The 26,253-nt window shown below is 39.5% G+C and overlaps 1 protein-coding gene across 3 annotated transcripts; it reads left to right on the top strand.

Annotated features, from left to right (window-relative positions):
* Positions 1-42: 42 nt before the first annotated feature.
* Positions 43-26,253, top strand: LOC103464669 (proto-oncogene tyrosine-protein kinase Src). Of its 3 annotated transcripts, XM_008408920.3 has the most exons (13): positions 54-621; positions 11,699-11,980; positions 14,264-14,363; positions 15,470-15,487; positions 16,985-17,083; positions 17,289-17,392; positions 21,021-21,170; positions 21,264-21,419; positions 22,015-22,194; positions 22,340-22,416; positions 22,499-22,652; positions 22,741-22,872; positions 23,740-26,253. In XM_008408920.3, the coding sequence occupies exons 2-13, from the start codon at positions 11,707-11,709 to the stop codon at positions 23,946-23,948; spliced, it is 1,653 nt and encodes a 550-aa protein (XP_008407142.1). In that variant the 5' UTR covers positions 54-621; positions 11,699-11,706; the 3' UTR covers positions 23,949-26,253. The 3 variants fall into 3 exon arrangements, with proteins under 3 accessions (XP_081462974.1, XP_008407143.1, XP_008407142.1); XM_008408921.3 differs by lacking the exon at positions 15,470-15,487 and having other exon boundaries at positions 53-621; XM_081606848.1 differs by lacking the exon at positions 15,470-15,487 and having other exon boundaries at positions 43-621; positions 21,021-21,419.

Raw genomic sequence — 26,253 nt, 5'->3', positions numbered from 1 at the left:
CGTAAGAAAGAAGTGATTTAAGGAAGTGCGGAACTTTTATTTAAGCAAAAAATAAAACAATTTTACGCGGATCGTGACAACTAAATAGCATAAAACTGTCACATCGTGTGTTTGCTCCTGCCTGCCAACGCAGGGGGAGATCTTCTGTACATTGCGCAGCATAAAGCTAATTCCCTACGAAGTTTACGCTACTGCGTAAAAAAAAAAAAAAACCCTCAATCGTGTCGGTTTATATTTTCGCTCCCATGTTTCGTCAGTGATGCGCTATCCACTGGCTTCCCCCCCAACGCGGCTCGTCTTCTGCTCACTCACTACACCACTCCTGCTTCGACGCATGAATTTCCTGCGCCGTCGGCTCTCTCCAGCTGAACAGTCTGGCATTTGCCCGGCCCACCGTAGCACAACACCGGCTGCTTTGCCCTCTTGTTCCAGAAGGCAGTCAGTCCTCCCGTCATGACCTCCTCCTCCTCCTTCTGCGGCTCCAGTGAAATTCGCTAAATGGGATTTGCGGCTGGCCCGAGGTTTCCATTATTGTTTTAATGAGGACAGCCGTCCGGGATCTGAGCGGCTTTCTGGCGGTGCGTCTCTGATTTTTGGGCTGAATCTGAAGACGCGTTAAAGGTAAGCTTAGTTCATTTCAGCTTGGAGCGGGGTTTTCTTATTATTTTCTTTCATATTGCCAAGAGGATATGTTGCATTTTTCACCTAACAACCTTGGCTTTTCATCCAGCGCATGTTCACGTCTGATACCCCCCACACCGAGTTGCATTTCATTGTTACACAGGCCATTCAGTCAGCGTGGATCGTACATTTGGCCAGTGCCATTCAATCTGTGTCGGGGCTTCGTCTTGGACGCCTTTCGACACCCCTTCAAATGCAAAGCGGCTGTGCAACGTTCGTGTTTGATTAGTTGTTTCCAACGCAAACACTCGAGGGGGGGAAAAGCGACACATCGACTGTGCGCTGAAATTAAAGCCAACAATCCCGTCGAAATTCAAAATGGAGCAGTAACAGCACCTGTTTTGATTCATCAGGCCGCAAATAACGTTGTTTATGGGAACCGCGACTGACACATGAGCGTCGTTTCTTTATGTCCCTCATTCATAAATTCCATTTTACGTACCTGGTAGGAATCACTTTAGCAAACACTGACTATGTACGTCTTCCTGTGGGTAAAATGTTATTTATTTCCATTTTCCTTCTCTATCAAACCCGTATTCAGTTTGACAGCTGCTGCTCCCGTAGGCAGCTGCCACCCCACCCCGTGTTTTCTTTGAAAGCAGCTTTGCTGACAACTGGTGTTTAATCTAGTGGAAATAGAATTTTAATTATGTAGTTTATCTGTTTACAGTTTCTTTTGGGGGGCTTTTTAGTTGTGGCTAATATCCATGATCCACTTGGTTCAGGTTTTACTGTGAATGAGCAGGAGAGCTTTGGAGTTGATTTAGACGCCAATGTGTTTGTCTGGTCAGACAAACATGAGTAACATCTTGCGTCTTATTGTGCTGCCAAATTCACTGTTACAATTACTCACAAATGTATCTGAAGCTGTTAGAGAATTTATTTGTTATGGCTTTAGGGTGCATTCAAGTTTTATATAACACAATTCAGCCACAAGACAATTCAAAGTGTTTTACACCATAGACACATGATACAGTAACCAATTACAAAACGGGAATAAACATAAAAATGTGTCAAATGACATCATTAAGTAAATACATCAAATATATTGATCAGTATTTTAGATATTATGAAACAAAGACGACTCTAAAAAGGCAGGTTTTTAGCTCTCATTAAAAGCAACTCATTGTTTCAGTTGTTTTGCAGTTTTCTGGAAGTTTGTTCCAGGTTATTTGAGGTTAAAATCAGAATGCTGCTTCTCCGTGTTTGGTTCTGATTCTGGAGATGCAGAATCAGAGCCAAAGTGACAACGGGTCACTGTACCAGACCATTACAGTGACAACAGATCTTTGATATCAATTAAATAATTTAATGAAATGGTTTCCAATTTCCTTAATTCACTTAGCATTTTATCCTGCAATATTCTGACTAGAGATGATTTAAAAATAGCTATCCGTTTGGCAGACTTCTCTGTGTGTATAAAAGTCTTTCTGGTTTATCTCCTAATTGTTTCAGTAACGATCAAACAAGCTTTTGTCTTAATTCATTTAACATAATATTCTATTATAAATATACTGCTCAAAAAAATAAAGGGAACACTTCAGTGTTCACTTAAATGTTAAAGTGTTCCCTTTATTTTTTTTGAGCAGTGTATATAAATATAATATAAACAGTTTTATTATGACTCCACACAAATTATTCATTGTGAGATCTGTTAAGCCACCGGTTTATTTGACAAGCTGTCATTACAGTAAGAATTTGTTGAGTTAGTGTCTCGTGGTCCGTTCTGATATGAGCCGGCCATCCTGTCCTGTGAAATTAATCAGGCTGAAGCAGCCGCTCTTCGTGGTCCAGGCGACCGGCTGCCAGAGCCTTCAGTCATAGATGGAGGGAATGGAGGAGTTTTCCTTTCCATTTTATCAGCTCAGTGCTGTAGTCCCTCCTCTACTCCTCCTTCCTTTTGCCTTTCCTGTGTGTGTTCACCAAAAGCCATCCAGGTCTGCTCTCCCCAAACCATCATGAGTTAATAATGGAGAGATCTTAAAGGACAGTTTGTCCATGTCTAGCTTACTCTTTGCTGTATTCTGTGTCTCTGTGCATCTTAAAGCAGAGTAAAGCTCTGCTAATGTCCACATTTCCTCTTGTTTGGATCTTTGGACACCAATCCTACTTCCCTTCCCTCTCCTCCATTCCCAGGGGTAAACTGTAATTTCCCCCATTGAGCTGAAACTTTGTGCCGTGCTTCTTTAGTGTCTGCAGCACAAAGTGGCAACTGCTACTGTGTGGATGAGGTGAATTTGCTACCAGTTCTATGTTTTCGTCTTTAAGCTTCTAAATTGTTGGGATCCACTGAAGGAAGGAAATGCATTGTGTGTTGGTTTGGATCAGCTGACCAGAAGATCTGATGTGACTGAGTTGAGTACTCTTCACTTCTTTCTTGTCATGCTTTAAATTCAAAAATAGACAAAATAGACAAAAATAGTGGCACTAAAGATTTCAAACAAAGCTTTAGCCTAAATATGAGCAGAAAAAGATGACGAATGATGTCTCTATAAATCAGTTCAAACTGGCCATGTTACATTGATTTATTTATTTTACTTCTGTGGGTTTTGGTTGCGTTTTCCATCTGGATGTGAGAAAGGGGTTGATTTCTCATGTCATCTGTGAATAGCTTAAAGGTCTTTCCATCATCCTTCAAACGCAACAGTATCCCCACAGTTCAAAGACTTTTTTTGCATATATTGATCTTTCAAAATTTGTACTTAATGTGCTGATGGTTGCTGACTTTGGAAGGATTCTGGGAGAACTGCACAAGCCGTGTAATAGTTGGAGCTGAATGTTATATTTCAGTTGTTACACTGCGTATGTTTGCTTTTCTAAACCGTAGTAGTAAATTTAAAGACGCAGAGGTCAAGGAATTCAGTTAGTTGCAGTTTTTGTTCATAAATGTTGCTGAACAACAGGCACTCCACGTATAACTGCAACACTATTTGAACAAAAACGTCTAATTTGTTAGATTAAAAACCTTGAAAACCGACTACTTGATTGGACTGCATCATCGTGTTCATCACATTGTTGATAAGTACTTGGTTTAATGTCCCACTGTACGGCTCACACCGAACTGAAACAGTTTGTTGAAACTGAAGTAAAGGAAGCCAAGACCATGACCTTACACCTTGTTTAAACATGTCTTATTTTGCAATGATATTTGAGTCAGCGCAGCTAAACGTAGTGGAATAATCTCCGTCATCATCACTTCACCATGACTCCATATTGGAGATGTCACCTTGTAGAAATCATTCTTAATCTTTAAATAATTTGTACCATTAAACTGATCTACAGATCCTTAAAATTAGTCCTAAATCTGCTGTGGTATTATGTTCAATAAAGATAAATGTCAGCAGAAAACTGCTTCATGGACACTGTACAAGGCTGCAGTTTTTTGTTTATATTTTTAAGGATACCTTATAAGTAATGACTTTTAAAAAAGAAATGTCAGTTTGATGCTCAAATACAAATGGCATAGATGTATTAGGCCATTTGTAAGGCCTAATACATCTATTAGGCCATACAAGTGGCCTAATAGATGGCCATTTTATCTATTAGGCGAACACTAACAAGTGTTCGTACACCTATCAAGTACGAACGCTTGATAGGTGTTCGTACTTGCCTGCTTTCCTAACCTGCATTCCTTTCAGCTGTCTGAACACTCTTCCTTTTCCTTCCCATTATTTCTGTTCTTCACTCTCGGTATTCAGTTCATGTACAGAAATGGGTCATCGAGTTTATAAGACGCAGTCAGGTCTGAGACGGTGAGGAAGACGGGGGACTGATGAACGTGAATCGATATCAAACAGCTCTTGAACTCCATTGTGAACTAAAGATAGACACAACTCGGAGAAAATCTTCCAAGCGAACCATGATTTGTTTTGTTGTTTAATCTAGTCCTCCGTAGTAAAAGTTCAGGAAATAAGCATGTTTGTTTACTTTGCCACATGAATAATTGTTTTTTCCAGAATAATTGATGTCTAGAAAAATAGTTTATTCATTGAAGATTGCAGAGAAAACAGAAACATGACATTAAGCATCTAAGAATGTTGAATGTTACTTGAGATTTATACTTGAAAGTGTCATAAGATGAAAGATATGAAGCAATCAAAGCAACAGGAGCTGGAAGGAGCTTTTGTTTTGCATCCACTCTCTTTGTTACAACACACACACACACACACACATCTCCCTCCTTACTTCCTTCCCCCCTGCCCTCCTGCTGCTCAGGTGCCTGTTCTTGTTGCAGTCGCTGGCAGTCGAAGCGGTGCTATGCAGGCTGGTTCTCCCACGTTCCTCTGCACCCTTGTTATATATGGAAAAGCTCAGAGACGGAGAGTTTTTTTTAAGATTTATTTCTGTCATTCTTTTCACTGAGACCATATCTCAAAATAGTCGTTATATAATATTTTTTACACTATCCAGTATACCCTATTAAATCACCATTCATCCCATTTCCTCTGCACTGTGTTCTTAGGGTCAAAAAATTTAATTCTCACTATCAGCATTTTTTAGGCATATTTTCCAACTCCAAGTTGAATGCTGATGGATTTACGCATAGCAGGTGATGTATGTGTAATAAGGAATGGAAGTAAACATCGTATATCAAGCTGTACATAATTATTAGGCAGCTTATGCTTATTTTTTAGTCAAATTATGCCAAAACAGAGATTTAACTGACTCTGAAAAGTCAAAAATGATCATAAGTCTCTCGAAAGATGCAGCAATCTTGAAATTGGTAAGATAATGCGGCGTGATCACAGAAAAATTAAACATTTTGTTACAGTTAGTCAACAGGGACACAAGAAACATGTTGAGGAAAAAGGATGCAAATTAATTGCCAAGTATTTGAGAAGAATCAAGAGTACAACTACCAGGAACCAGTTATCTTCCATTTCTGTCATGTTTCAGAACTACAACCTAGATTTAACACTGAGGCGTACAAAATGCCCAGAGCTCTGAGACATGACCAAGACAGCTGAAGCTTGACCAGTTGAACACCCCTGACCAAGACAAATGACAGATTAAAAAAAAAAAAAAAAGGTTTTATGGATGAAATGGGAGCAACTTTTGTTGGACCAGATTGAATGGTCCAACAAACCTCCATTTCGAGTTAGAAAGATGGAGTTGTGGTTTGGGCTGGTATTGTTGAAGGTGAGCTGGTTAGACCTTTTTGGGTTGAAGATGGGTTCAAAGGAGAAGACTCTTTCTACAAGCAGCGGTCTGTATGTTTCAAACAATGATTTTTCTGCAGGATAATGCTCTATCAGATACATCCTAGTACTCCTCTGTGTGGCATTATGTTATGAGCCCTTCCTTTGTGCTCAACAGATAAAAAACTGACAGACTATGAAACGAAAGTTTATCTCTAGGTGCTTTTCCATTGACCATATAATTGTGCAATTATACATTTTGAAAGTAAACTTGCTTACTGGAAATCTGCTGTTTTCTGATTAAAAAGTTTAAGTTCTAGGATGAGATCAAAATTGGTTTATTTCACAAAACTGCAATGGAAACACCTTTTTTTGCATCATACGAGTCACATGATAAATAACTGGAAATTGCTACTGGCTGAAAAAATAAAGAGGATAACAGGAAGTAGTTGGAGGATTATGACATGGCGTGTTTTTAATGACTTATCGCATGAACAAACTTATTCACATGTGATTTTAATTGCTTATTTAATGGCAATACCACATTTGCAAAATAATTTATTTATTTTTTTACATTTAGCAGAAAAACATTTGAGTTAATTTGTAATGGAAACACAACTGCTGTTATTGAAAACAAGGATGGCACATTTTTTCTCCTACGATAAACTTCCCTTTTGCACATTCGTGTTGGAGGTTTATTGACATTTTATATTAAGCGACAGCACTGTGGTTGGTGAGTAATTAAAATAACACTTGCCTAACAGTTGTGCACAGAGTGTAGCTTACAGCATGTTGGTGCTTATAGATATCAGGGAATTGCATTACCATATTTGGAAAAGGTGTGAGGCTCTGCTGCAGAGGTAGCTCTGTTGCTTGGATGCAAAGTCGCTGAGAAAATCAAGTGCACTCGGGTTGATCCAGTATCCTGAAGGGAACCGGAGCAAATGATCAATTCTATGGACTATGAGGTATTTTAGGACATCATTTTAAGGATCATTACCTCTTTCCAGTTTGAGAACAGATTGTTTAATTAGGTCTAAATGGTGTATTCAGTCATGCGCCCTTTGTGCTGCATTACTTCTACAATGTCTTCCTTTGACTTGATGTGCTTGTTTTCCATCCTGATTGTCCTCTCCATGGACAGAGAAATTGATACATTGTTAATACCAAATGAATTCAAGCATCTAAAAACCACTAAAAAGCTAATCATGTAATCATTTGCAATGTAAACATAAAGTCAAGTTCATATTTTGTCTTTGAATTGAACAGCCATTGCATACAGATGATAAAACCCTGCAGTTAAAAGATGGTATGATGAAACGTACGTAAGAAACCAATCTGTGGTTGCAATTTTTAAAAAAAGTGATTTAATAATGACTGAAGATGGTTAAATTGAGACAGTTAAATGTTTTGGGTTTTTCAGTTACATTTTTTTGTTCTCTTTCCTTCTGCCTTTTCTGAGAGGAGTTAGCAATGTGATATGAAGCTCACAGAACCCTGGACATTTGGACAGACCTTAACGGAGGTGGCAGTGGTGCAGCAAACAGACCAGGTTGATTCCTTACCTCAGGGCTGTGCTGCATATCTTTCTCTTTCCACCCATTTTCTGTCTGATTACTGTGAAGGCCACTGCCGAATCTTAACAAACAAAAAAAAAAATTATTTGACGAATTGGAACAAACAGACTGAGTTCTTGGATAAATGCTGCTGCAAAATGTTCTGCATGACCCAAGTCTGGCTTTCACCTAACATCTTTCAGCATCTCCACTGGTCCATTCACAGATTTTTCTCCTCTTGCTCACGGGGCCCTACTGTGCATCCAAAAAGCTTTTCTCTGCAGTAATTAAGAGGAAGTTTAAGTAATGACTCAGAGGTTATGTTGCAGAACTTGGCTACACTGCAGCCTTGAACAGAAGATTATTGATTTTAAAGATGAGATTTTTTTTGTTTGTTTTTTTTTTTTTTACATTTAAAGTTACTTTTCTGCAAAAAAAACCAACAAGGTGATTAAATGTATGTGATGTCATCAACTAGTTTGTTCATCTCTGCTGGTTTGACAAACTTTATTTAGCAAAAATCCTACAGTGGAAATCTATTTTTGTAACCATTTGTGTTTCTATCATTGGGATACTTTTTATTGGGTCGGGGTTTGGGGGAGAGCTTATGGCAGATTTTCACGGCTGTGACTCCTGTAAAGTGTTATATGGCTGCACAGTAGCCCTGTTATTGAAAACCCAGCCTTGCTCTCCTGTGTTTTCCTATTTTGATGATCTCTGACTAGCTTTAGGCAGCAGCTTTTAGTCAGCAGGCTTGTAGGCGCAAGCCACCGACTGTGCACAGGTGTGAGGACCAATATAGCCATCAGCTCTCTTTTTTTCTGCCTCTCATAGTTTTGTATGTGTGGTCACCTTTTATACACACAAGCAGGTGCGTCTGGCATAATGTAGGCTTTTACATAAATTGCCAGCTATGTAGCAGCTCCCCACAGGGTTGTCTGGAGATTATGATTTAGTGTACAACAGCTGTAAGGACAATGAGTAACTTTTACTTCTTCTTCTTTTGTTCTTATTGTTGGTGCTTGTTGAGATTTTTGCAGGTTTTTGGTCAAAATATGTGGTATATCTTGATATTCTTGTGGGTGTACATAAAAGGAGATGAATCAAAGGTTTTGTTAGACAAAAACTGTCTGCAGGATTCTTGACCAAGATTGTTTTCTATGTTGCAACAAAAGAACGCAGCTATAAAACAAATTTCCATCCCTGTTGGGTTGATGTCTTCTTGCTTGTCTACAGGCAAATCCTGTTTAGTGTAAACTCTCTACGCTCCAATGCAGTAGTGTAAGTAGTGTGGTCTGCAGCTAAGACAAATTACCAAAGATTTGTAGAAAAATTGAAAACTATCATGATATGTGTTGCAGCTTGGCGAAAATGCACCTGAGCATAAAACTAGAAACATATTATTTTACTACCAAACAACCCAACCTTGCACTGTCTGGTCAGTAGTCAATGGTCCAGGGTGTGGGGCACAGTTTGTTTTTTGTTTTGTTTTTGCAGCAGTGGTCTTTACTGAACAGACTATTGAATGACCATTAAGTTTAAAAAACAGGGTTTTTGACATCTCAACAAGAATAATTTACCCCGTCCTGCTGCAGTCGTGTTTGATTTACACAGTTAATCCTGCTGCACATGCACTATACATGCATCAATAACTGCATGCAGGCTTTGTCTGACAGGACTTCGTATTTTCACAAAATATGCTTAAATTTTCATTTAAGATAATTGTGAATCACTTTGAGGAATAAATATAAGAACATTTCAGTTTTTAATCTGATTTCATGAAGACTTGAGATCTTCTTTGAGTCTTCTGGAACCTTCAAACTATAATTCTCTTATTGTCACCTATTATGGTCATTTCAGGAATAATTACATAAAGTCCATTACTTTTGTCTTGCAGTATTTACTGCCTTAATGCAGGTGTTGTATAAGTGCCTCTGTTACAAATGTGATAAAAACCTTGTCAATATTCCGCTGTAAAAAATAAATAAATAAATAACATAATTTCACAGGTGAGGTTGGTGTCTCCGATACATAAGAAATGCAATTAAAATCTCTCACAATAAGTCATTAAAAACCATCATCCTTCTCCCACTTCTTGTTGTCTTAGGTTTTGTTGCCAGCAGTAACATCCGGTTGCTAATAACACAACTCAGGTGATGTGAAAAACGTGTTTTCATTGCAGTTTTGCGAAATACTTTCATTTTGACGCAGCTGGAAAACCACTTCATCTTAGCACAAAAACGTTTATCAAAACACGTGAGTTTTTTTCAAAGCAAACTGTTTTCATAATGCAGCTGCTGTTAAACTACAGTATAATTTCAGACTTGTCTTGTTTCTTGCCCACTTTACCTTGCCCCTCTAGATATTTTAACTCAAAGTGGACTGGATTACATTCCTGCAAAAGTTGAACCAAAGGTTTCTGGCCTGTATTCTTTCTTTGCTCAGAAATCAGTGTGCACATTGGCGAGCACTCGACTTACCCGCCCCCACATCTTCACAGTGGGTTCCTGCCCATGTCTTTGAGAATCCCCATACCTGTGTAATTATGTTATGCTCACACATCACACTTTAAACACCCACTAAGCCTCAGCTGTCCGCGCAGTACGTAACAACCACCTACACGTTCTTTTTAGAGCCACAGTCGGTTCCTTCCTCCATGTCTGTTAATAACCCTCCTCTGTCCTGTCTGTCAGACACTGTGTGTTGGAAAGTCTCACCAGGCTGCCTGCATGTGTTTGGAAAAAAGGATGTGAGACACAACTGTGCTGGGGGTGGGGGGGTGTCGGTGTGCAGTTGAGCCTTGTTTCCCAGAGCCCATGGAACAGCTGCTAATGCACACGAACGCACATACACACCTACGCATATGAATTCACTCTGTCTGGAACTGAGAGTGCTGGGATTCACAAAGGAACCAGGCTGTTTCATGTGTGTGTGACTGTCTTGTTTCAGCTGGTCTGAAATAGCCGGTCTCACGATGAATCACTGCTCCGCGGCTGAAGGGGAGGAGCGGACCTGGTGTGTGAGCAAGGCACTCCAACTTTTAGTGCATCCACTTTGTGAACTTTTGAGTCTGTGTCCTCCTGATGACTACACACTCTCAACTTGTTGCTTTTATCAGGACAGAGCAGAAGTGTTGGACATGTTTCTGTCCTTGCCAGCTCACTAGCTGTAGCCCTGGTCTTCATGGCTCGCTTTGTTTACCGCTGTGTTTACCTTGGTGATGGGTATTGATTCAGACCAGATGTAACCTGATGGGAATAACCTTGAATATTGCAAACGTGTGTGGTAATTTGTTCAGCTCCGAGTGTTTGTATGCCAAATGGGGTTAATTGAATGTGAAAAAGCTCCAGGGATGCACAAAGGTGGAGCATAAGAACTGGATTTAATGTGACCTCTTATGTTGGGGCTGGGACTTTAACAATGTTTGTTTTAATTTACTAATTAGATAGGTTTTAATGCAATTAATTACATTTTCCTTTTTTTTTTACATGCAATAATTCTGAGCCAGAACCTTTACATTGTGTTTCTGGTACACCCGTAAGTCTGACGCATGAGCTACATTGGAGAACAAAAGGGTCAGACGACAAAACTGCTTCTCTTCTCCCACTGTGGGTTAATTTTTGCTTCAAAAAATGACCTGATGGAAAACTGGCAAAAACTGTGGTTTTGTTCAAGTTGTGTTAACCTATCAGTGAAACTATTGTAGCCTAAAGTAGCATCTCAATGCTAAACATGTAGCAGCAGCCCAGACATCCCCAACATTAATGTCAGCGTTCACAGTCCACATTTCTTTGAAGAAAAAAAAACTTATTTGAAAGTATTTTTTTCAAAGAAGCCAAGTGAATGATCATGAAAAACCTGAAACCTGTAGCAAGTTTGATGATTGAAAAACCTGAATAACATATTAAAAACAATACATCTTTGTTGATGAGCTCATATGTCTGTTTATTCAATAATTTAGCAGCAAAAATGTGTTTCAAAATGAAACTGGGGCTTATTTTGCTGACATATCGTCTTTGATTAAAATGTGATTAACTGCAGACCTTGCAATTAACTGTATTTAAAAATGAAGTCTCAACACTAGTTCATTCTTCATGAGCCAACGAGGGTTGTTTATGTTTTTAAAGAAACATGTTTTAGGTTGTATTCAGGTTATACAACTTAAAGCATCCTATTGAATTTTACTGAATATGTTAGAAAAAGCCAATTTTATAAATAACCCTGTCAAATCTATTTGGTCCATTATTAAAATAAACACATTGTGACACCTTTGGATGTTAAATGCTGCTTCCTTGCTCATCACTGGTCTTGTTTTCATCCTAGGTCTGCACATGGGGGCGGGCAAGAGTAAGCCCAAGGAGCCGGGCCAGCGCTCCATGAGCCTGGATGGCACCATAGGCACAGGCTCCGACAGCGGACACTTCCACCACCTGGGCCCCTCCCAGCAGACGCAGACCCCCAACCGAAGCCCTGCTGTCGGCACAGGCAGGCCGAGGTACCAAGGGCAGCACCAACACGCCCCGACAAACACCCCAGAGCTGAGTCTGTTCGGAGGGGTGGACCACACTGGAACAGTAACGTCACCTCAGAGAGGACCTCTGTCAGGTAGGGGGACACGTCATGCTGCTGGACAGGTTTTGATTGAACTCGTTTCACAACAATTGAAGTGGAGCACCTTGTAATCATTAACTCTGCCATGAATTCCTCTTTGTTCTGGACTTTAGTGTGAAGCTGTTTAAGTACTGAAGCTTGGCTGAAATTAGGGGGGAAAGCTGGTTGTAAATTCAAAATGGTTGTAAATCAGAAGAATCAAAGTCTCCCAGTGAATACAAAAACTGCATCCTAATTAAATTAATGTAGTGGTCTAATAAGAGCCCAGAGTAGACAGAGCTGACACATTGGGATTCATCAAAACAGGACAGAGCAGAGGTCTCCAATCTTTACCAACAAAAACAGTCATTTTATCCCTGAGTCCAACAAATGCTGCATCACATTTAGAGAAAAAAAATACTTTTAGGTTTTAATATCAAGATTAACATAAAATGCTTGTAAAAACATAATGGACACATTTTCTTCTATTGGATGCTGATTGTTGGAAACGATGTACACAAAAGTACTTTGTTTCCAATGTAATGGCAAGAAATAAATATCATTCGTAGTTATGATGTAATTTTGTTGTGGAAATTTTATGCAGAAAATATGCCATGAAAAACTGCTGAAATATGCATTTGTGGTATCTATATTTAAGCAAAGATATACATACAGCAGTGTTTTAACCAAATTACTTGGAGCCATTAGGTCCAAAGAGCCACAGGATGCACAGGGACGTCTGGGTTTACCTTTCAATAAGCAGAAGATGAATGGATGGGAGCAGACAAGTTGCTAAAATAAAGTAATTTTTTGTTTTCCTGAAATGTAAAAATCCTTGATGAGGTCACAGATAGACTGTAGTGCATCTCCAGCAGTGGTTGGGTGAGAGGCAGGTTCACTCTGGACAGGTTGCTAATTTACAACATAAAGAAACGAGGCAAGTAGCCATGCGCGCACACACACAAACACACACTTTTAAATTAACCCAACATGCATGTTTTGGACTGTGGTGCCTGAAGAAAACCTACAGATGCATCCAGGTGACATGCAGTCTTCATGCAGAAACTCCCATCTGGTATTTGAGCCCAGGACTAAACCTGTCGCAATAAATCAATTAATTGCTTAATAAATTAAATTGAGCTTGATAATTTGCATTTGCATGATTGTTTTCTCTCGTGTCTGTTTCGCTCTACCAAAGACTAGATGACAGTCGGGTGCATTGGTCTCAACTAGCCCCTTTTTTGAAGAGCAATTTTGTTTACAGAAACTTCAGCATCCATTTAATTTGTTGTTTCAGTTGTTAGATGTTCTTTTGAAATGAAAGTTTATGGATTTTTGAAAGCGGCGTAATAATGCAATAATTCAATTTAACGCCCAGCAAAATGTGTTATTGTGACAGGCCTACCCAGGACAGACTTGCCTTTGTCCAGATATGTAAAATCTAAAAAGTGATTAGAGTGAGTTTATTTCTGCTGACAGCTTATATTTGATAACCAGGGTGCAAAGAAGTAGAAGTAAAAAAGGAGAAATAAAAGCACAGAATATTACAGAGAGTGACTAAAAATGTAAAAAGAACCTTACCATTCTTTTTTTCCAGACAAAAATTATAGGTATATATATATCTGCTTATTGGTGATTGGTCATTTTAGAGGTTTCAAAAAAAAATGTGACAAGGTCACTTAATAAAAAAAAATTTTTATATATATATATATATATATATATATATATATGCATTCATAACTGTTCAGAAACTAAATAATAAAAAACATTGGTTTAAATTGTTATTTTTTTCTCCAAGCAGACATGAAAGCTTGTTTTTAACATTTAAGCTTGATTTGCTGCAGTGTCCAGTTTTCACCCAGGAATGTTTAAGCTGTCTGGACCAACCAGATGGTTGGGTTAATGTTGCTTCATGCAGAGAAAATGACCTGCTGGTGTATCAGCAGCAGCCTTCCTAACTACTACGGTCTGTCATGCATCTAATGAGCTAATCGATGAGTGGCTGGAGGGCTTGGGTTTAGATATCTGATTTGTTGAAGCCTACAAGCACAAAATCCTGCTCAAATATAGAAAATAACTTTTATTATATCAATGTCCTCTAGAAAAGATCAGCCAGAGACATTCTGAGTGTTAATATTTCTATTAAACTGGCAAATGGTTTTTTTTCACAGATACAACCAAGTCTAAATAAATTTAAAAAAAAACACGTCATTCAAGGCTTTCAGGCAAAATCATTCTGTCCTTTTGTTGAGTCTTCAGTTACATTTGTTTAAATAAACATTCCTGGTTTTCCTGCAGGAGGAGTCACTACGTTTGTGGCGCTGTACGACTACGAGTCGCGGACAGTGAGCGACCTGACCTTCAGGAAAGGCGACCGGCTGCAGATTGTGAACAACACGTAAGCGTCTACAGCCGTCTCCATCACTCCTTCGCAGAAATAAATAGATGCCTGAAAAGAGACGCGGTAAGGCTCTGTTTCATGAGCTGTCACCGTTTCCCGAGGTTTCGACGGGATCTCTATGACACATTTGGGTCAGATTATGATGGGAATAATCATTACAGTAACTGAGCACATCCGTCTAGTCTGTCGCTTGAATGATTGGCTTTCCAGCTGATTTTAGGCCACAAAATGAGATGCCCGACTCCACTTTTCTACTCTCATATGCTGGATGTGTGCTATTACAGATAATTGCATACACACGCACACACACATTATCCCAAGGTAGACTCCAAAAGTCAGCCAGACGGTTAATAACAGCAAGCTATCATTTAGCAAACTGAGGAATGCAGGTTTTTCTCTCTAATACTTGCATTTTCCTCATGCATTTGTTCTGATGCAGATTCTTGAGGCAGTACCTGTGAGTTCAGCCGTTTTGTTTTGAAATGAACAGCCACAGTGAAGGGTTGGAGCTGGGGACGGAGGAGCAAACCCTCCCTTCTGTTTACTGAGGCGGAGGAGAAGAGCATTTTAAATGTGTCCTGCTTCCTTTTGGGCCGCAGCCATCCTCGTAATGTTTAAGACTCTTTGAAAAGAGCACGTCATGCTGACACGCAGCCTCGCAGTTCTTCGGTGCAGATTCCACCTGAAAAATTCACTTCCCAGCACATATTGAACTCTTGAGTTGTTTTAGTGAGAAGTAAAGAAGAAAGTGAATATTGAAATTAAGAAATGACATTCCAGACGTCCACATACAGATGTTTTGTACTTTTTCTATCTTCTTCTGCCATAAAATCTGTTCTGCAGACAAAATTTGCATTTTAAAGCCAAATATTTTAAGGACAAAAAAGCAAAGCATTTGTCTGCTCTGTGTTTATGAAGGTTTTGTTTTATTTGATCAGATTAAAAACGGAATAAAATGGACGTTGCAGTCCTGCAGCGTGTCCAGCTCCTTCCTCTGCTGTGCTGCTCGCTGTGCTTTGTCTCTTTGCTGTGTTTTGATGCGTCTGCTGTGTCTGTTATCTCTCTTTCTCTCTTCCTTTCTCATGCTTCATGGTTTCTCCTAGGAAAAAGTACAGCTTCAGGTCAGTATTGTTACCTCATGCAACCTTTTGCTCTGTCCCTTTTCTGTGTTTACTTATTTATTACGTGGGTTTAAATGGATAGTCTCTTTGTTAAACCACAAAGTTCTTTCTGAAATCACACCTAAAGTAGTTTTCTACGGTACATAAAAAGATTTATTATGTAAATCAGCGGAGTAGAAGCTTACCTGGGTTATGTTTTTTTATTTTTTTCTTATCACTCTTTGAACTTTGGTGTTCAGGTTCTTCACATAATCATGTTTTCACTCTTACTTTGTCATCTAAAACTATCCTGGTGTCACAAAATATGGTATAAGTTGTAAGACAGTTTGGAACGCAACAATTAAGAGGGAAACTTTGTTAAACTACTAAACCCAGAACAAATTGTTCATATGTTTCACAAATAATACATAAAAATGGCCTCTAAGCCACTCATGATGAAGTCCTGCTTCTTAAAAAACAGGGTTGGTGTCCATATAGGAATGTGTGAAAACTTTTGTAACGTTTTTAAATGTTGCCCCTTTACATCCACAAACTTTAGTGTAGTCTATTGGACTTTTTATACGATGATCCAACACAAAGTAATTCATAGATGCCGAAGGAAATTTCCCTCTTTTTTTTCAATAAATAATAGAATACGTTAAGTCATCTATGTATACGTGTTTTAAAATGCCACAAATAAATAAAATCCAGTGAATAATACAGCTGAAGATTGTTTTTCACATACTATACCATCCATCCAATTTGACTTATATTTTACAAAGAAGAAAGTCTGTGGAGGACCTGCAGCTGAAAATACAGAAAATGCACACCACACTTTTTAGACTTTTTTATTATTACTTTTTGAAAAGCAGTGCATAATTTTCCATCCTCATTCCAAACATTCACTACTTTGTGTTGGTTTGTCTCTGGTCTGTGACAGAGTGAACATGTTTGTGGTTGTAACGTAGCAAAATGTGGAAAAAGTTCAAGATGTTTTTATACATTTCTATGACATTCACCAAGAACTCCAAATATTTCTAGTTTACAAAGCGAACACTGACAAAGTTACACAGGAGGTAATGCTAACTACACTTGTAATTTTAAAAGTCAAATGATAATCTCTATATGAGTCCAGCAACGTTTTTCATGCAGACATTTGATATGACTGATAGATGAACAGGAAATGTAAGTTATGGGAACCACTCAATGCTCCAGTTCAGGTCTGAATTAACAGATGTACAAACACAGTAAACATGTTTTCATAACTGTATACATTTTTCAGTCAAAGAAGTTGTTGTAAAGACACTGTTTATTTAGCATCTATACAGCATGATAACATCTTGAATACAACGATACAAAGAAGAAAATAACTAAATCTAAGAAAAAAAACGTCCTTTACGTCACACCATGCAGTTTTTTTTTTTCAAGGTTTATTTTGTGCCGCTCCTCATAAATTTTTTGTTCCTTTTTTGTTTTTGTGTTCTAACTTCCTGGCTCTTTCTGTCCTCCGTCCTGTAGAGAAGGGGACTGGTGGCTCGCTCGCTCGCTCACAACAGGAGAAAGCGGTTACATCCCCAGCAACTACGTGGCTCCGTCCGACTCCATCCAAGCTGAAGAGTATAACACCTTTTCTGTGCCACTCTCGCAGTTCAATTTTTTTTTTACCTCACCCACATCTACGTATTATTTGAAAGTGGTTATATGTGCATTATAGTAATGAATGCATGCATGTTTGTAATTCAGGTCGAGCTCCTCCTGTTCTTTTCAGCAGCTCAGCCAGAGTTTCCTCTGATCTTTCCTTTTCTTTGACCGACTTCGGTAGGTGGTATTTCGGGAAGATCACTCGACGTGACTCGGAGAGGCTCCTTTTGAACCCGCAGAACCGACGAGGAACCTTCCTGGTGAGGGAGAGCGAGACCACGAAAGGTGAGAGAGCAGACTCTGGCTTTGCTTCACTGGCTGCAGTCGTCATTAAGATCCATCATCAGGATTAGGACTAATGGCCTCATCTGCAACGACTCATAATGATGTCATAAATCAGCCGCTTTCGGTATATACTGCCCAATTTAGAGCATGTTACAAGGCAAAAGCTTGAAAAACACAAATGATTGTTTAAAACTCGATATTACATTTTGAGATCTCATTAAGAAAATGCTGAGCGTCGGGTTTAGTCTGGTAGCAACAAGACAATTAAGAGGGAAAATAAGTTTGTCAGCTCTTTTAAGCGTCGAAATATTATATTTTGAAGCCAAGAAGCGTCTTTAAAATAAATATTTTAAATAGAACCTCTGGTAAATGTGGTGCTAATTGGACAGAAATATACGTGTGGAAGATTTTTCTCCAAAAAAATGTTCAGTTTAATGTAAAATTTTTGTAAATTAAAGCGATTTTTCACTAATGCTTTGTCCAAAATCCAGCTTGTATCATACAAAAAACACACAATGTTGCCAAATGTTTAGTTTTTAGTGCAAATATCTTAGAATATTTGAAATAAGACTAAACTAACTCACAAGAAGCTTTTCAGCAAGACGCACCAGTTTGTTTGTTTTAGGTCAATAATTCTTGAATATTAATAAAAAGTCCTGGTTCCACTGGCAGATTATTTCACTTATAACATGGGAAATGTGTCTTACATCAGTGGAAATAGTACTTAAGATCAATATTAATGAATTATTTACTTAAAATAAACCCCTATATCTTGCTAAAAAGTTACTAGTAAATTGTTTTTTGTCTGATTTCAGTTGAACTAGAATATTTGCACTAGAAGACAAAAATACTTGGTAAGATTTAGTGTTTTTTTCAGTGATGCCCTGCAGCCCCTCTTGTTATTTCACACTGTGAGAGCACATCCGCAGCAGAATATGCCCTACCATTAATGTTTGAATGGAGACTGTGGGAAAAAAACCTGAATCTTCACCACCTTCTCCTCAACATCACAGCTGTTTGTGTGCAAAAATGTTTTGGTTGGTTATAAGCATGAATTCATTTGTTCCCTGATGAGTTGCACAGATTAATATGTAAAAAAAAAGTAGGTTGTTAAGAAGTTGGCATGTGTTAAAACAGTGTGAAAAAGGCAACTGTTCCCAACAGATTACATTAACATGATATGAGTAAATCTTAAGGGACGACGTTTAAGAGGCAGCAGCTCCGTAATTAAGTTATTTTATTTCTGCCTTTGGCTCACTGCTTTGTTCTTTGAGCTCGTGACGGAGTTGTTGCATCTTCTTCTTAAAATCTGCAGTCAGATCTAGTCTCGGTGATGTAGGAGGGCTCTTGAAAGGCTTGTTTTTCTGAAAGTCTGGGGGGATAAATAAAAGGACTGGAGTGGGTTGGACCTGTGAATGGATAGGGGTGAATCATTCACCCTTAACTAGGTCAGCCTTGAAGGGTGCTGGATTCACCCCCTCTGGCTGTAAGTCGCAGTATACGCACACACACACACGCACGCACACAAGAAGAACAACAGTGGTAGAGGGGCTTGAGGAGAGCGTGTAGAACTACGAATAAGCAAATCAGAGAAAAAAGAGGGGAGGATCGAGGAGCAGGAGGAGCTCTGGCAGGAGATTTTGTTGCCTCAGGTTAAGTTCCGTATTAGCTGTCAAATGTTGGGTTCTCTGTGTGACCGAAATGAGCAGGAGCATGCTGCTGACATGTTGAGACGGCAACAAAAATCTGATCTTTGCGCTGCACACGCTGCACGCACACTGCCTACATCAATCATTTAGGCTTTATTGGATTTTTATTTTGTCTTTGGAAACTTATTCTACTTTCATAATCCAAATGTTCCACGATTGGCCAAGATTGTAAATTGCTTGAAGCCTCACTCCAGGAAAAATTAAATTCAAGCTACATTTGGACAGCAAGTGAGTGTTGAACTGGTGGAGACGTGCTGCTCTGAAGATGCCATGTGGGGTGCAGGCTGGATGTACACTGGGAGCTTTAACTTCTCTGCCCTAGATATTTTTATTTTCTGCCAGGGAGATGAGATCAGTCAACAAATCTTGAGATAAAAAGTGATTGATTTTGTTTTCTCTTTAGCTTCTCTGTACAAAGAATGTGTCCAATGATGGGTCAGTGTCTGAATCAGATCCAAAAACCTTTTTTTTTTCTTTTAGCTGAATTATGTTTCATTTACTAGTTCTTTACTACTTTATCGGTTTGAGTCTTTCCTAAATTCCCACAAATTTAATGGATTTAAATCGAGATTGCACTTTGTTGAAATATTTAGCAGTAGCTGAAGGTGCTAAACCACCAGTGATGGATTTTAATCTGCTCAAAACTCCAAAATGGAGGATAGTTATTGGCAAATATAATTTAGATCTTTCATTCATTTTGTTTGTTCCAATAAAGTCTTCTGAATATTCAGCAACAATTTTATTGTTCTGCTGTTTGTCCCATTATATTTACTACTCAATTGCACAGCTGATGTTTTATTTGCCTTAACCTTCTTAAAGTAGTAAAGATCACGAGTGCCAGACAAATGATCTGTGGTTTAGTGCAGTTCGAATTCATGTGCTAATAAATGCTAGCTTGAGAAGCAGGAACCGACTGTGTAAGTAAATATAGGATGCAGCTGAATTGCTTCCTGTGCTTTCAAAGCTCCTTAACGAAACATAATGACCCAGAAGTATCTGTATGGAAGCCGTGATAAGAGCCTGTTCCAATCCTTTCAATGCCAACGAAAGGAGGTTCAGTGGCTCCTTTTGTCATCTCCGTTAGCATTGGCTCCTCTTTCATGCAATCAAAGGAGATGATGTTTTTCCCATAATTCCTTGCAGCCTTAGCATTCACAATCATTCTTGATTGTTTTCACCCTCAAACAAAAAGGAATTCATGTGGAATAGATGGTCAGAAACATAAGTGTGCGCTGAAAGGCTCTTTCTAAAATGTGGCTTTTTCTTTAAGATTTTCTTTTAAAAATTAAATCATATTTGGGAGATAATATTTTAAATTTTAAAAGTGTTCACTTGGATATTTCGTCTATGAATCAAAATCATGTAGAGCAGTGGTTTTTAATTATTTTACATGAAACACTGCCTCAGTAAATGCTGGGGGTTTAAAATCAAATCTCCAAAAGTGTGTGTGTGTGTGTGTGTGTGTGTGTGCGTGTGTGTGTGTATATATATATATATATATATATATATATGCAATCTTTTTTATTATTATTACTGAATTGTTTACTAATGATGATCCACCTACAACTTTCATTCTTTTTCTGCCTTTCCTTGACATCAACACATTTTTCTCTGCTGTTGTGAAGATTTGCAGTAGTATTTCTACTCTGCATCTACTCTGCCCCGTTTCTTTCTCATTCTTATTCATGTAAAGTTGGATTTTTTTCATGTTTAGTTGGATCTTGTCCCCAGTCCCACATGACTGAGTTGTAGCTGGCCCGGCTCAGTACAGAGACGTTGAATGGACAACATTTTGGATGGTTGGCGATCTTTGGCGCTGCCAGTAGGAAACTCCTCAGAGCAGCTGTCGGGGCGTCTCAGAGCCGCCTGGTTTTATTGTTCTGATCCATCTCCGTCTGTTGTTTTGTTTTTGCCCACAGGGGCGTACTGCCTGTCAGTGCTGGATTATGACAACACCAAAGGCCTCAATGTAAAACATTACAAGATCAGGAAGCTGGATAGCGGAGGTTTCTACATCACCTCTCGCACCCAGTTCACCAGCTTACAGCAACTAGTCTTCCACTACCGCAGTGAGTATTCAGACAGTGCTGGTGGTTCACCTCTGACAACACTACTGTCCTTACTCTGCCTTTTCACCTTGTCTCCTTTCCTTTCTTCCTCAGAGCACTCAGATGGGTTGTGTCATGCTCTGACGGATGTGTGTCCAGTGGCCAAACCTCAGACGCAAGGCTTGGCCAGGGATGCCTGGGAGATTCCTCGAGAGTCCCTCCGCTTGGATGTTAAACTCGGACAGGGATGCTTTGGAGAAGTCTGGATGGGTAGGCATCTCTCTTCTACCGGACATGGTTTAATATATATCCCAGGAGAGTCGTTAAAAGGGTGTATTATGTAAAAATCAACTTGTTTGAGCTTTACGTCATGCTATAATGCTATTCCCTCATTGAAAATATGTTGAGTAGTGTTTTGATTCCTTCATGCATGATTGAGAAATCCTTTAATCTCCCGTGGCAGCCATTCCCGGGATCCTAAATGCCTGGTTCCTTCAGGCTAGTGGTAGTAGCAATCAGCAAACACCTGGTGGAACTGGGCTTCTGCTGACCTCATCATATGAACCATTTCTCAGTGAAACGCTCCTGAGAACGGTTGTAAACATCTTGACTGAAAAAATTTCAGAGGTTTTTTAAACGGGTCTTTCCCAGATACCAAACAAACATTAACTTACGAGCAAAAGCCAGCTGGGTGTCTTTAATACTTGGGTTGTTTTAAGAACCAGTAGAGATCCAGTTGGAAGAACAAAAAACATGCAAAATGTGAATTTTGCATAACACATCCCCTTTAATACACATACTGTATATTTCTGTAAAACAAACCGATTCTGTTCTTTATGAGTTGAAGTTCTTGTTTTGTTGACAGGAACATGGAATGGTACAACGCGGGTAGCCATTAAGACCTTAAAGCCGGGCACTATGTCTCCAGAGGCCTTTCTGCAGGAAGCACAGGTCATGAAAAAGCTGAGGCACGAGAAGCTGGTCCAGCTGTACGCCGTTGTGTCTGAGGAGCCCATCTACATTGTGACAGAGTATATGAGTCAAGGTAACTCGGGAAGGACTACTCTATCTTAAGTGGGCTTGAAAATTATGTTTCTGACACTTGAAATAAGCAGTTTAACTGTATAATTGGCAATGCAAATGAATATTCTTGCAGCTTTAAGGAATGCCGTGTTGCTCCGCATTCACAGGTAGCCTACTGGACTTCCTTAAAGGAGATGCAGGAAAGATGCTCCGTCTGCCACAGCTGGTAGACATGGCTGCTCAGGTAAACCCCTGAACATCCATTAGGTTTTCCTTTGTTTTCATGTGAGGGAGGAGTCTGTGTAAGGTCCTGTACGTTCCCTCAGATTGCTGCCGGGATGGCTTACGTGGAGAGGATGAACTACGTTCACAGAGACCTGCGTGCAGCAAACATCCTGGTGGGAGACAACCTGGTGTGTAAAGTGGCCGACTTTGGTCTCGCAAGACTGATTGAAGACAACGAGTACACAGCAAGGCAAGGTAAGTCATCACTACCATCAAAATCAAAAACTGGAACAATGTTGAATGTTGTGTTTTTGAGTATTTAATTTAATTTCCATTTTTTCAGGTGCCAAGTTTCCAATCAAATGGACTGCACCAGAGGCAGCGCTGTATGGCCGTTTCACCATAAAGTCAGACGTCTGGTCCTTTGGGGTGCTTCTCACAGAGCTCGCAACCAAAGGCCGAGTTCCCTATCCAGGTAAAAGCTTTGCTTAAGATCAAACTCTTCTACACTTGCCTTCATCCGTTCTCCACTTATCCTTGTAGAGTTCTTGGGAGCTGGTGGGCATCATTGGGCAAGCAGGGGGGTAACCTTACACAGGTCACCAGTCGGGCAACATAGAACAACCAACCATACACACACATACTTTACCCAAGAACAGCTTAGAGGGACCAGTGATGTTTTCAAAACTGTGCATGAACAGGGAGAGTATAACAACGCATGGTCAGGATTCAAACTCTGTTGCAGACCAACAAAGCTAACTCTGGTCTCGGTTCAGTTGAAGTCAATTCTGACTCAGATCGAGTGAATATATCAGCACCAAGCAGACCAGAGAGTACACAAAAAGCAGGAAGTGGACCGCATTCTTGTAAATAGAACCAAAACGAACACAAGAGTCTAAGAAATCCTACAACCGTTAAAATCTAATGCCACTCCATTTTGCGCTCGGTGTCTTCTTCAAAGGTATTTGTGTAGTTTCCTTTAGTGGTTGTTGGTGCAGCGCCCCCACAGGCGAGCCTGCATGATCCAAACTGCACAGTTTGGATCATGTAGTGTGAAAGCAAACACACCAGCTGAAAATGTAACAAATGTTGGAACTTTGGTCCCCAATCAAACAGAGTCTACAAGACCGTCAGGTGTGAGAACTCCCTTACAGTAATCGTTTCCAATTAGAAAAGAATAACTGAATTGATTGCCGTTTTATGTGCAGATAAACCTCTAGCATATGTTGACGCTGCAGATGGAACTAACTGAATCCATTAGATCTACTTTAAATGGGTTAACCTAGACTTACTGTAATTAGGTGTAAGAATTCCTGAAGTGACTTCTTGTTTCTCTTTGCAGGTATGGTTAACCGAGAGGTGCTTGACCAGGTTGAGCGTGGCTACAGGATGCCTTGCCCAGCAGAGTGCCCCACTTCCTTGCATGACCTCATGCTTTCCTGCTGGAGAAAGGATCCTGAAGAGAGGCCTACATTTGAGTACCTGCAGGGCTTCCTAGAGGACTACTTCACCTCCACAGAACCCCAGTATCAGCCTGGGGAGAACCTATAGAACCGCAAACTGTATCGAACCCGAATGGGGAGTGGGGCCTCAGCACTGAATGATCTGCACTAACCGACCTCAGAGGAGGATCTGAGACTGTGAAACTAATCTGAGAGGAACTTCTTCAGTGGAAACAAAACCGAGACCGAAAGCTGCAGAAGTCCCTCTGTGTGCCGTACAGGAACTGCTGCAGAACAACCCGGAGAAACCGGTGTTCTGGGAGCCATCACAGTCGACCCAAGTTCTCCCGCTGGTTATTCTCCGACTCGGATCAAACTGAGAGACTTGCAGGTAAATGTTTATGTGAGGTGCAACGGATGTGAAGAGGAACCAAATCAGGACACACAGATAGTCGGTGCATAAAGAACAAACTTCACAATGAGGAGAAGAAGGAAAGAGAAAAAACTTCAAATTAATTATGACCCGTTTTGAGTGAACTCGCCCTTTTTCCATCTCTTTCCATCATGTCATACCTTTTCCACCCACACAAGAGCGCTACCACTGTGGCTCAGGTGCCAAAGGAAAACTCCTTCTCTATATCTGCTCTGCCGCTCTTCCTTTTTCTCTCCCTCTCAGTCTTTCAGTTTCTCCCCAGTTTTCTTCAAGTGCTGCTTCTTTAAAGTGTCTCAGCTCTGAAACTCTGCATCTTTATCGTTCGGTTTATTTGGCCAGCCTGTTTCCCGTGGCGGAAAGCATTTAATATCAGACAAACTTGCTATATTTGCTTTATTTTGTGTGTGTGTGTGTGTGTGTTTTTCAATAGACAAAATTGGTAAAATCCCGATCAGTGATTGGCAGGACAGACGGTCGGGTTCTGTGACGTTTGAGGCCTTTTTCTCCTGTTTAATCATGCTGGTTCCAAACCTCCATTAAAACGACTCTGATGCAGGTGGTGCCTGAATGCGTATTGTTTTGATTGATCTCAATTAGCTGGAAAAAAATCCCAAAGGATTGGCGCTCAGAGGCGCTAAAGGGCATTTTTAATAGATATCACAGCACAAATTTCTAAGAAATGAATTGGTTAACTTCAGTCAAGCAGTTCTGTGTGTAGGTATCTGACCAATCATATTAGTGGTAAATATCTAACTCAACATGAGGAATGAAGTTCTTGCTTATGTACATATAAGCTGTTATGCTGGTAGAACAACCTTGTAACATTAGCTGAGTAACAGATGGTTTTTTTAACCATGCATGATTAATAAAATATGCAACTTGGAAGCCCTAAAGAAACCGATAAACCTCTGATCAGGTAAAACTAATAAATCTTTGTTTGAGTTTATTTTGAAGCTTATTGGCATGCTTTTGTGCTCGTCTTTTCTTGACTATTGGTTGGTTTTTGCTTAGGCTTTATATCCTTCTGTTCATTAAAAGTTCTGCTGAGATTCCGGGATCATTTACAGAGAAAGTTCTCATTTTTCTGGGTCACTCCACTGCTGTACATATTGTAGCTATTTAGGCTGCTTCACACTTCACTTTAGAGCAGAAGAGCTGTTTTTTTGTTTTGTTTTGTTTTGCTTGCAGAGTCGACATAAACCATGCAGCAATAAGACATGGAGTCCCGCCAACAGTTGCTAAACCATCCCGACAATGACTAATTTCAACAACCAGTCTGATGCTGAAACCACAGGGAAGTGGTGTGGGTTGTGATGTTACCATATGATATTAATGATAAGGTCAAAGATGTAAATATTATCTTAATCAAATGACTGTGACGATCATGTTATGTTTTTTGTGTAGCTTTTTTTTCTGTTTTGCTTCTTTGTTGAGGTTTTTACACTGACACGCCTAATCAATGATTAACTGATATTGATGTCCTACTGTAAACAGGGCTGAAACAAAATTCACTTTTTGTTTTTGTAACTTCTGTTTCTTTATCTTTCAAAGGACAATTCACAATTGGCCGAGAGCTTTTTGTGTAATCTGTGCTTTTCTTTTTTTAGACTGGGAATTACCCCATCTATGTGGACACTGAGCCACCAGTAAGTCACTGGAGCAATGGGGAAGTAAGCAGGCTTATGACAGAATGACTAACTCTTAGGTCAGACTGGATTTTATGTGTCATATTTAAATAAGCGTCTCATTCTTCCCTTCATTATTTACTTCAATTGTTTATAAATCTATGCAGTTTCAGTCTTGCATTCCTGCAACTTCACAGCCATTTTGTTCTAAAGTCAAAATCAATGATCAATGACGGTGTGAGCATTTTGTAAGGACTTCTTTCATCTATTTTTGTTTTTATGTAACGGGATTGATATAGGTATTGTGCCACTTTACGTTGATCTTTAAATGTGCAATAAATTATATTTGAAATGTG

This window comes from Poecilia reticulata, chromosome 5 (assembly GCF_904066995.2).
Source record: "Poecilia reticulata chromosome 5, P_reticulata-male-v2, whole genome shotgun sequence".
Lineage (NCBI taxonomy): Eukaryota > Metazoa > Chordata > Actinopteri > Cyprinodontiformes > Poeciliidae > Poecilia > Poecilia reticulata.
The sequence above is the reverse complement of the archived record's forward strand: the minus strand, read 5'-3'. Positions and strand labels throughout refer to the sequence as shown.

What these genes read in the sequence shown, in the direction of transcription:
- LOC103464669 (XM_081606848.1), top strand. Translation starts at nt 11,707, where the DNA reads ATGGGGGCGGGCAAGAGTAAGCCCAAGGAGCCGGGCCAGCGCTCCATG. An exon ending in TCAGAGAGGACCTCTGTCAG is followed by an intron (nt 11,981 to 14,263) that starts GTAGGGGGACAC and finishes GTTTTCCTGCAG; the next exon opens with GAGGAGTCACTACGTTTGTG. An exon ending in TGGTAGACATGGCTGCTCAG is followed by an intron (nt 22,417 to 22,498) that starts GTAAACCCCTGA and finishes ACGTTCCCTCAG; the next exon opens with ATTGCTGCCGGGATGGCTTA.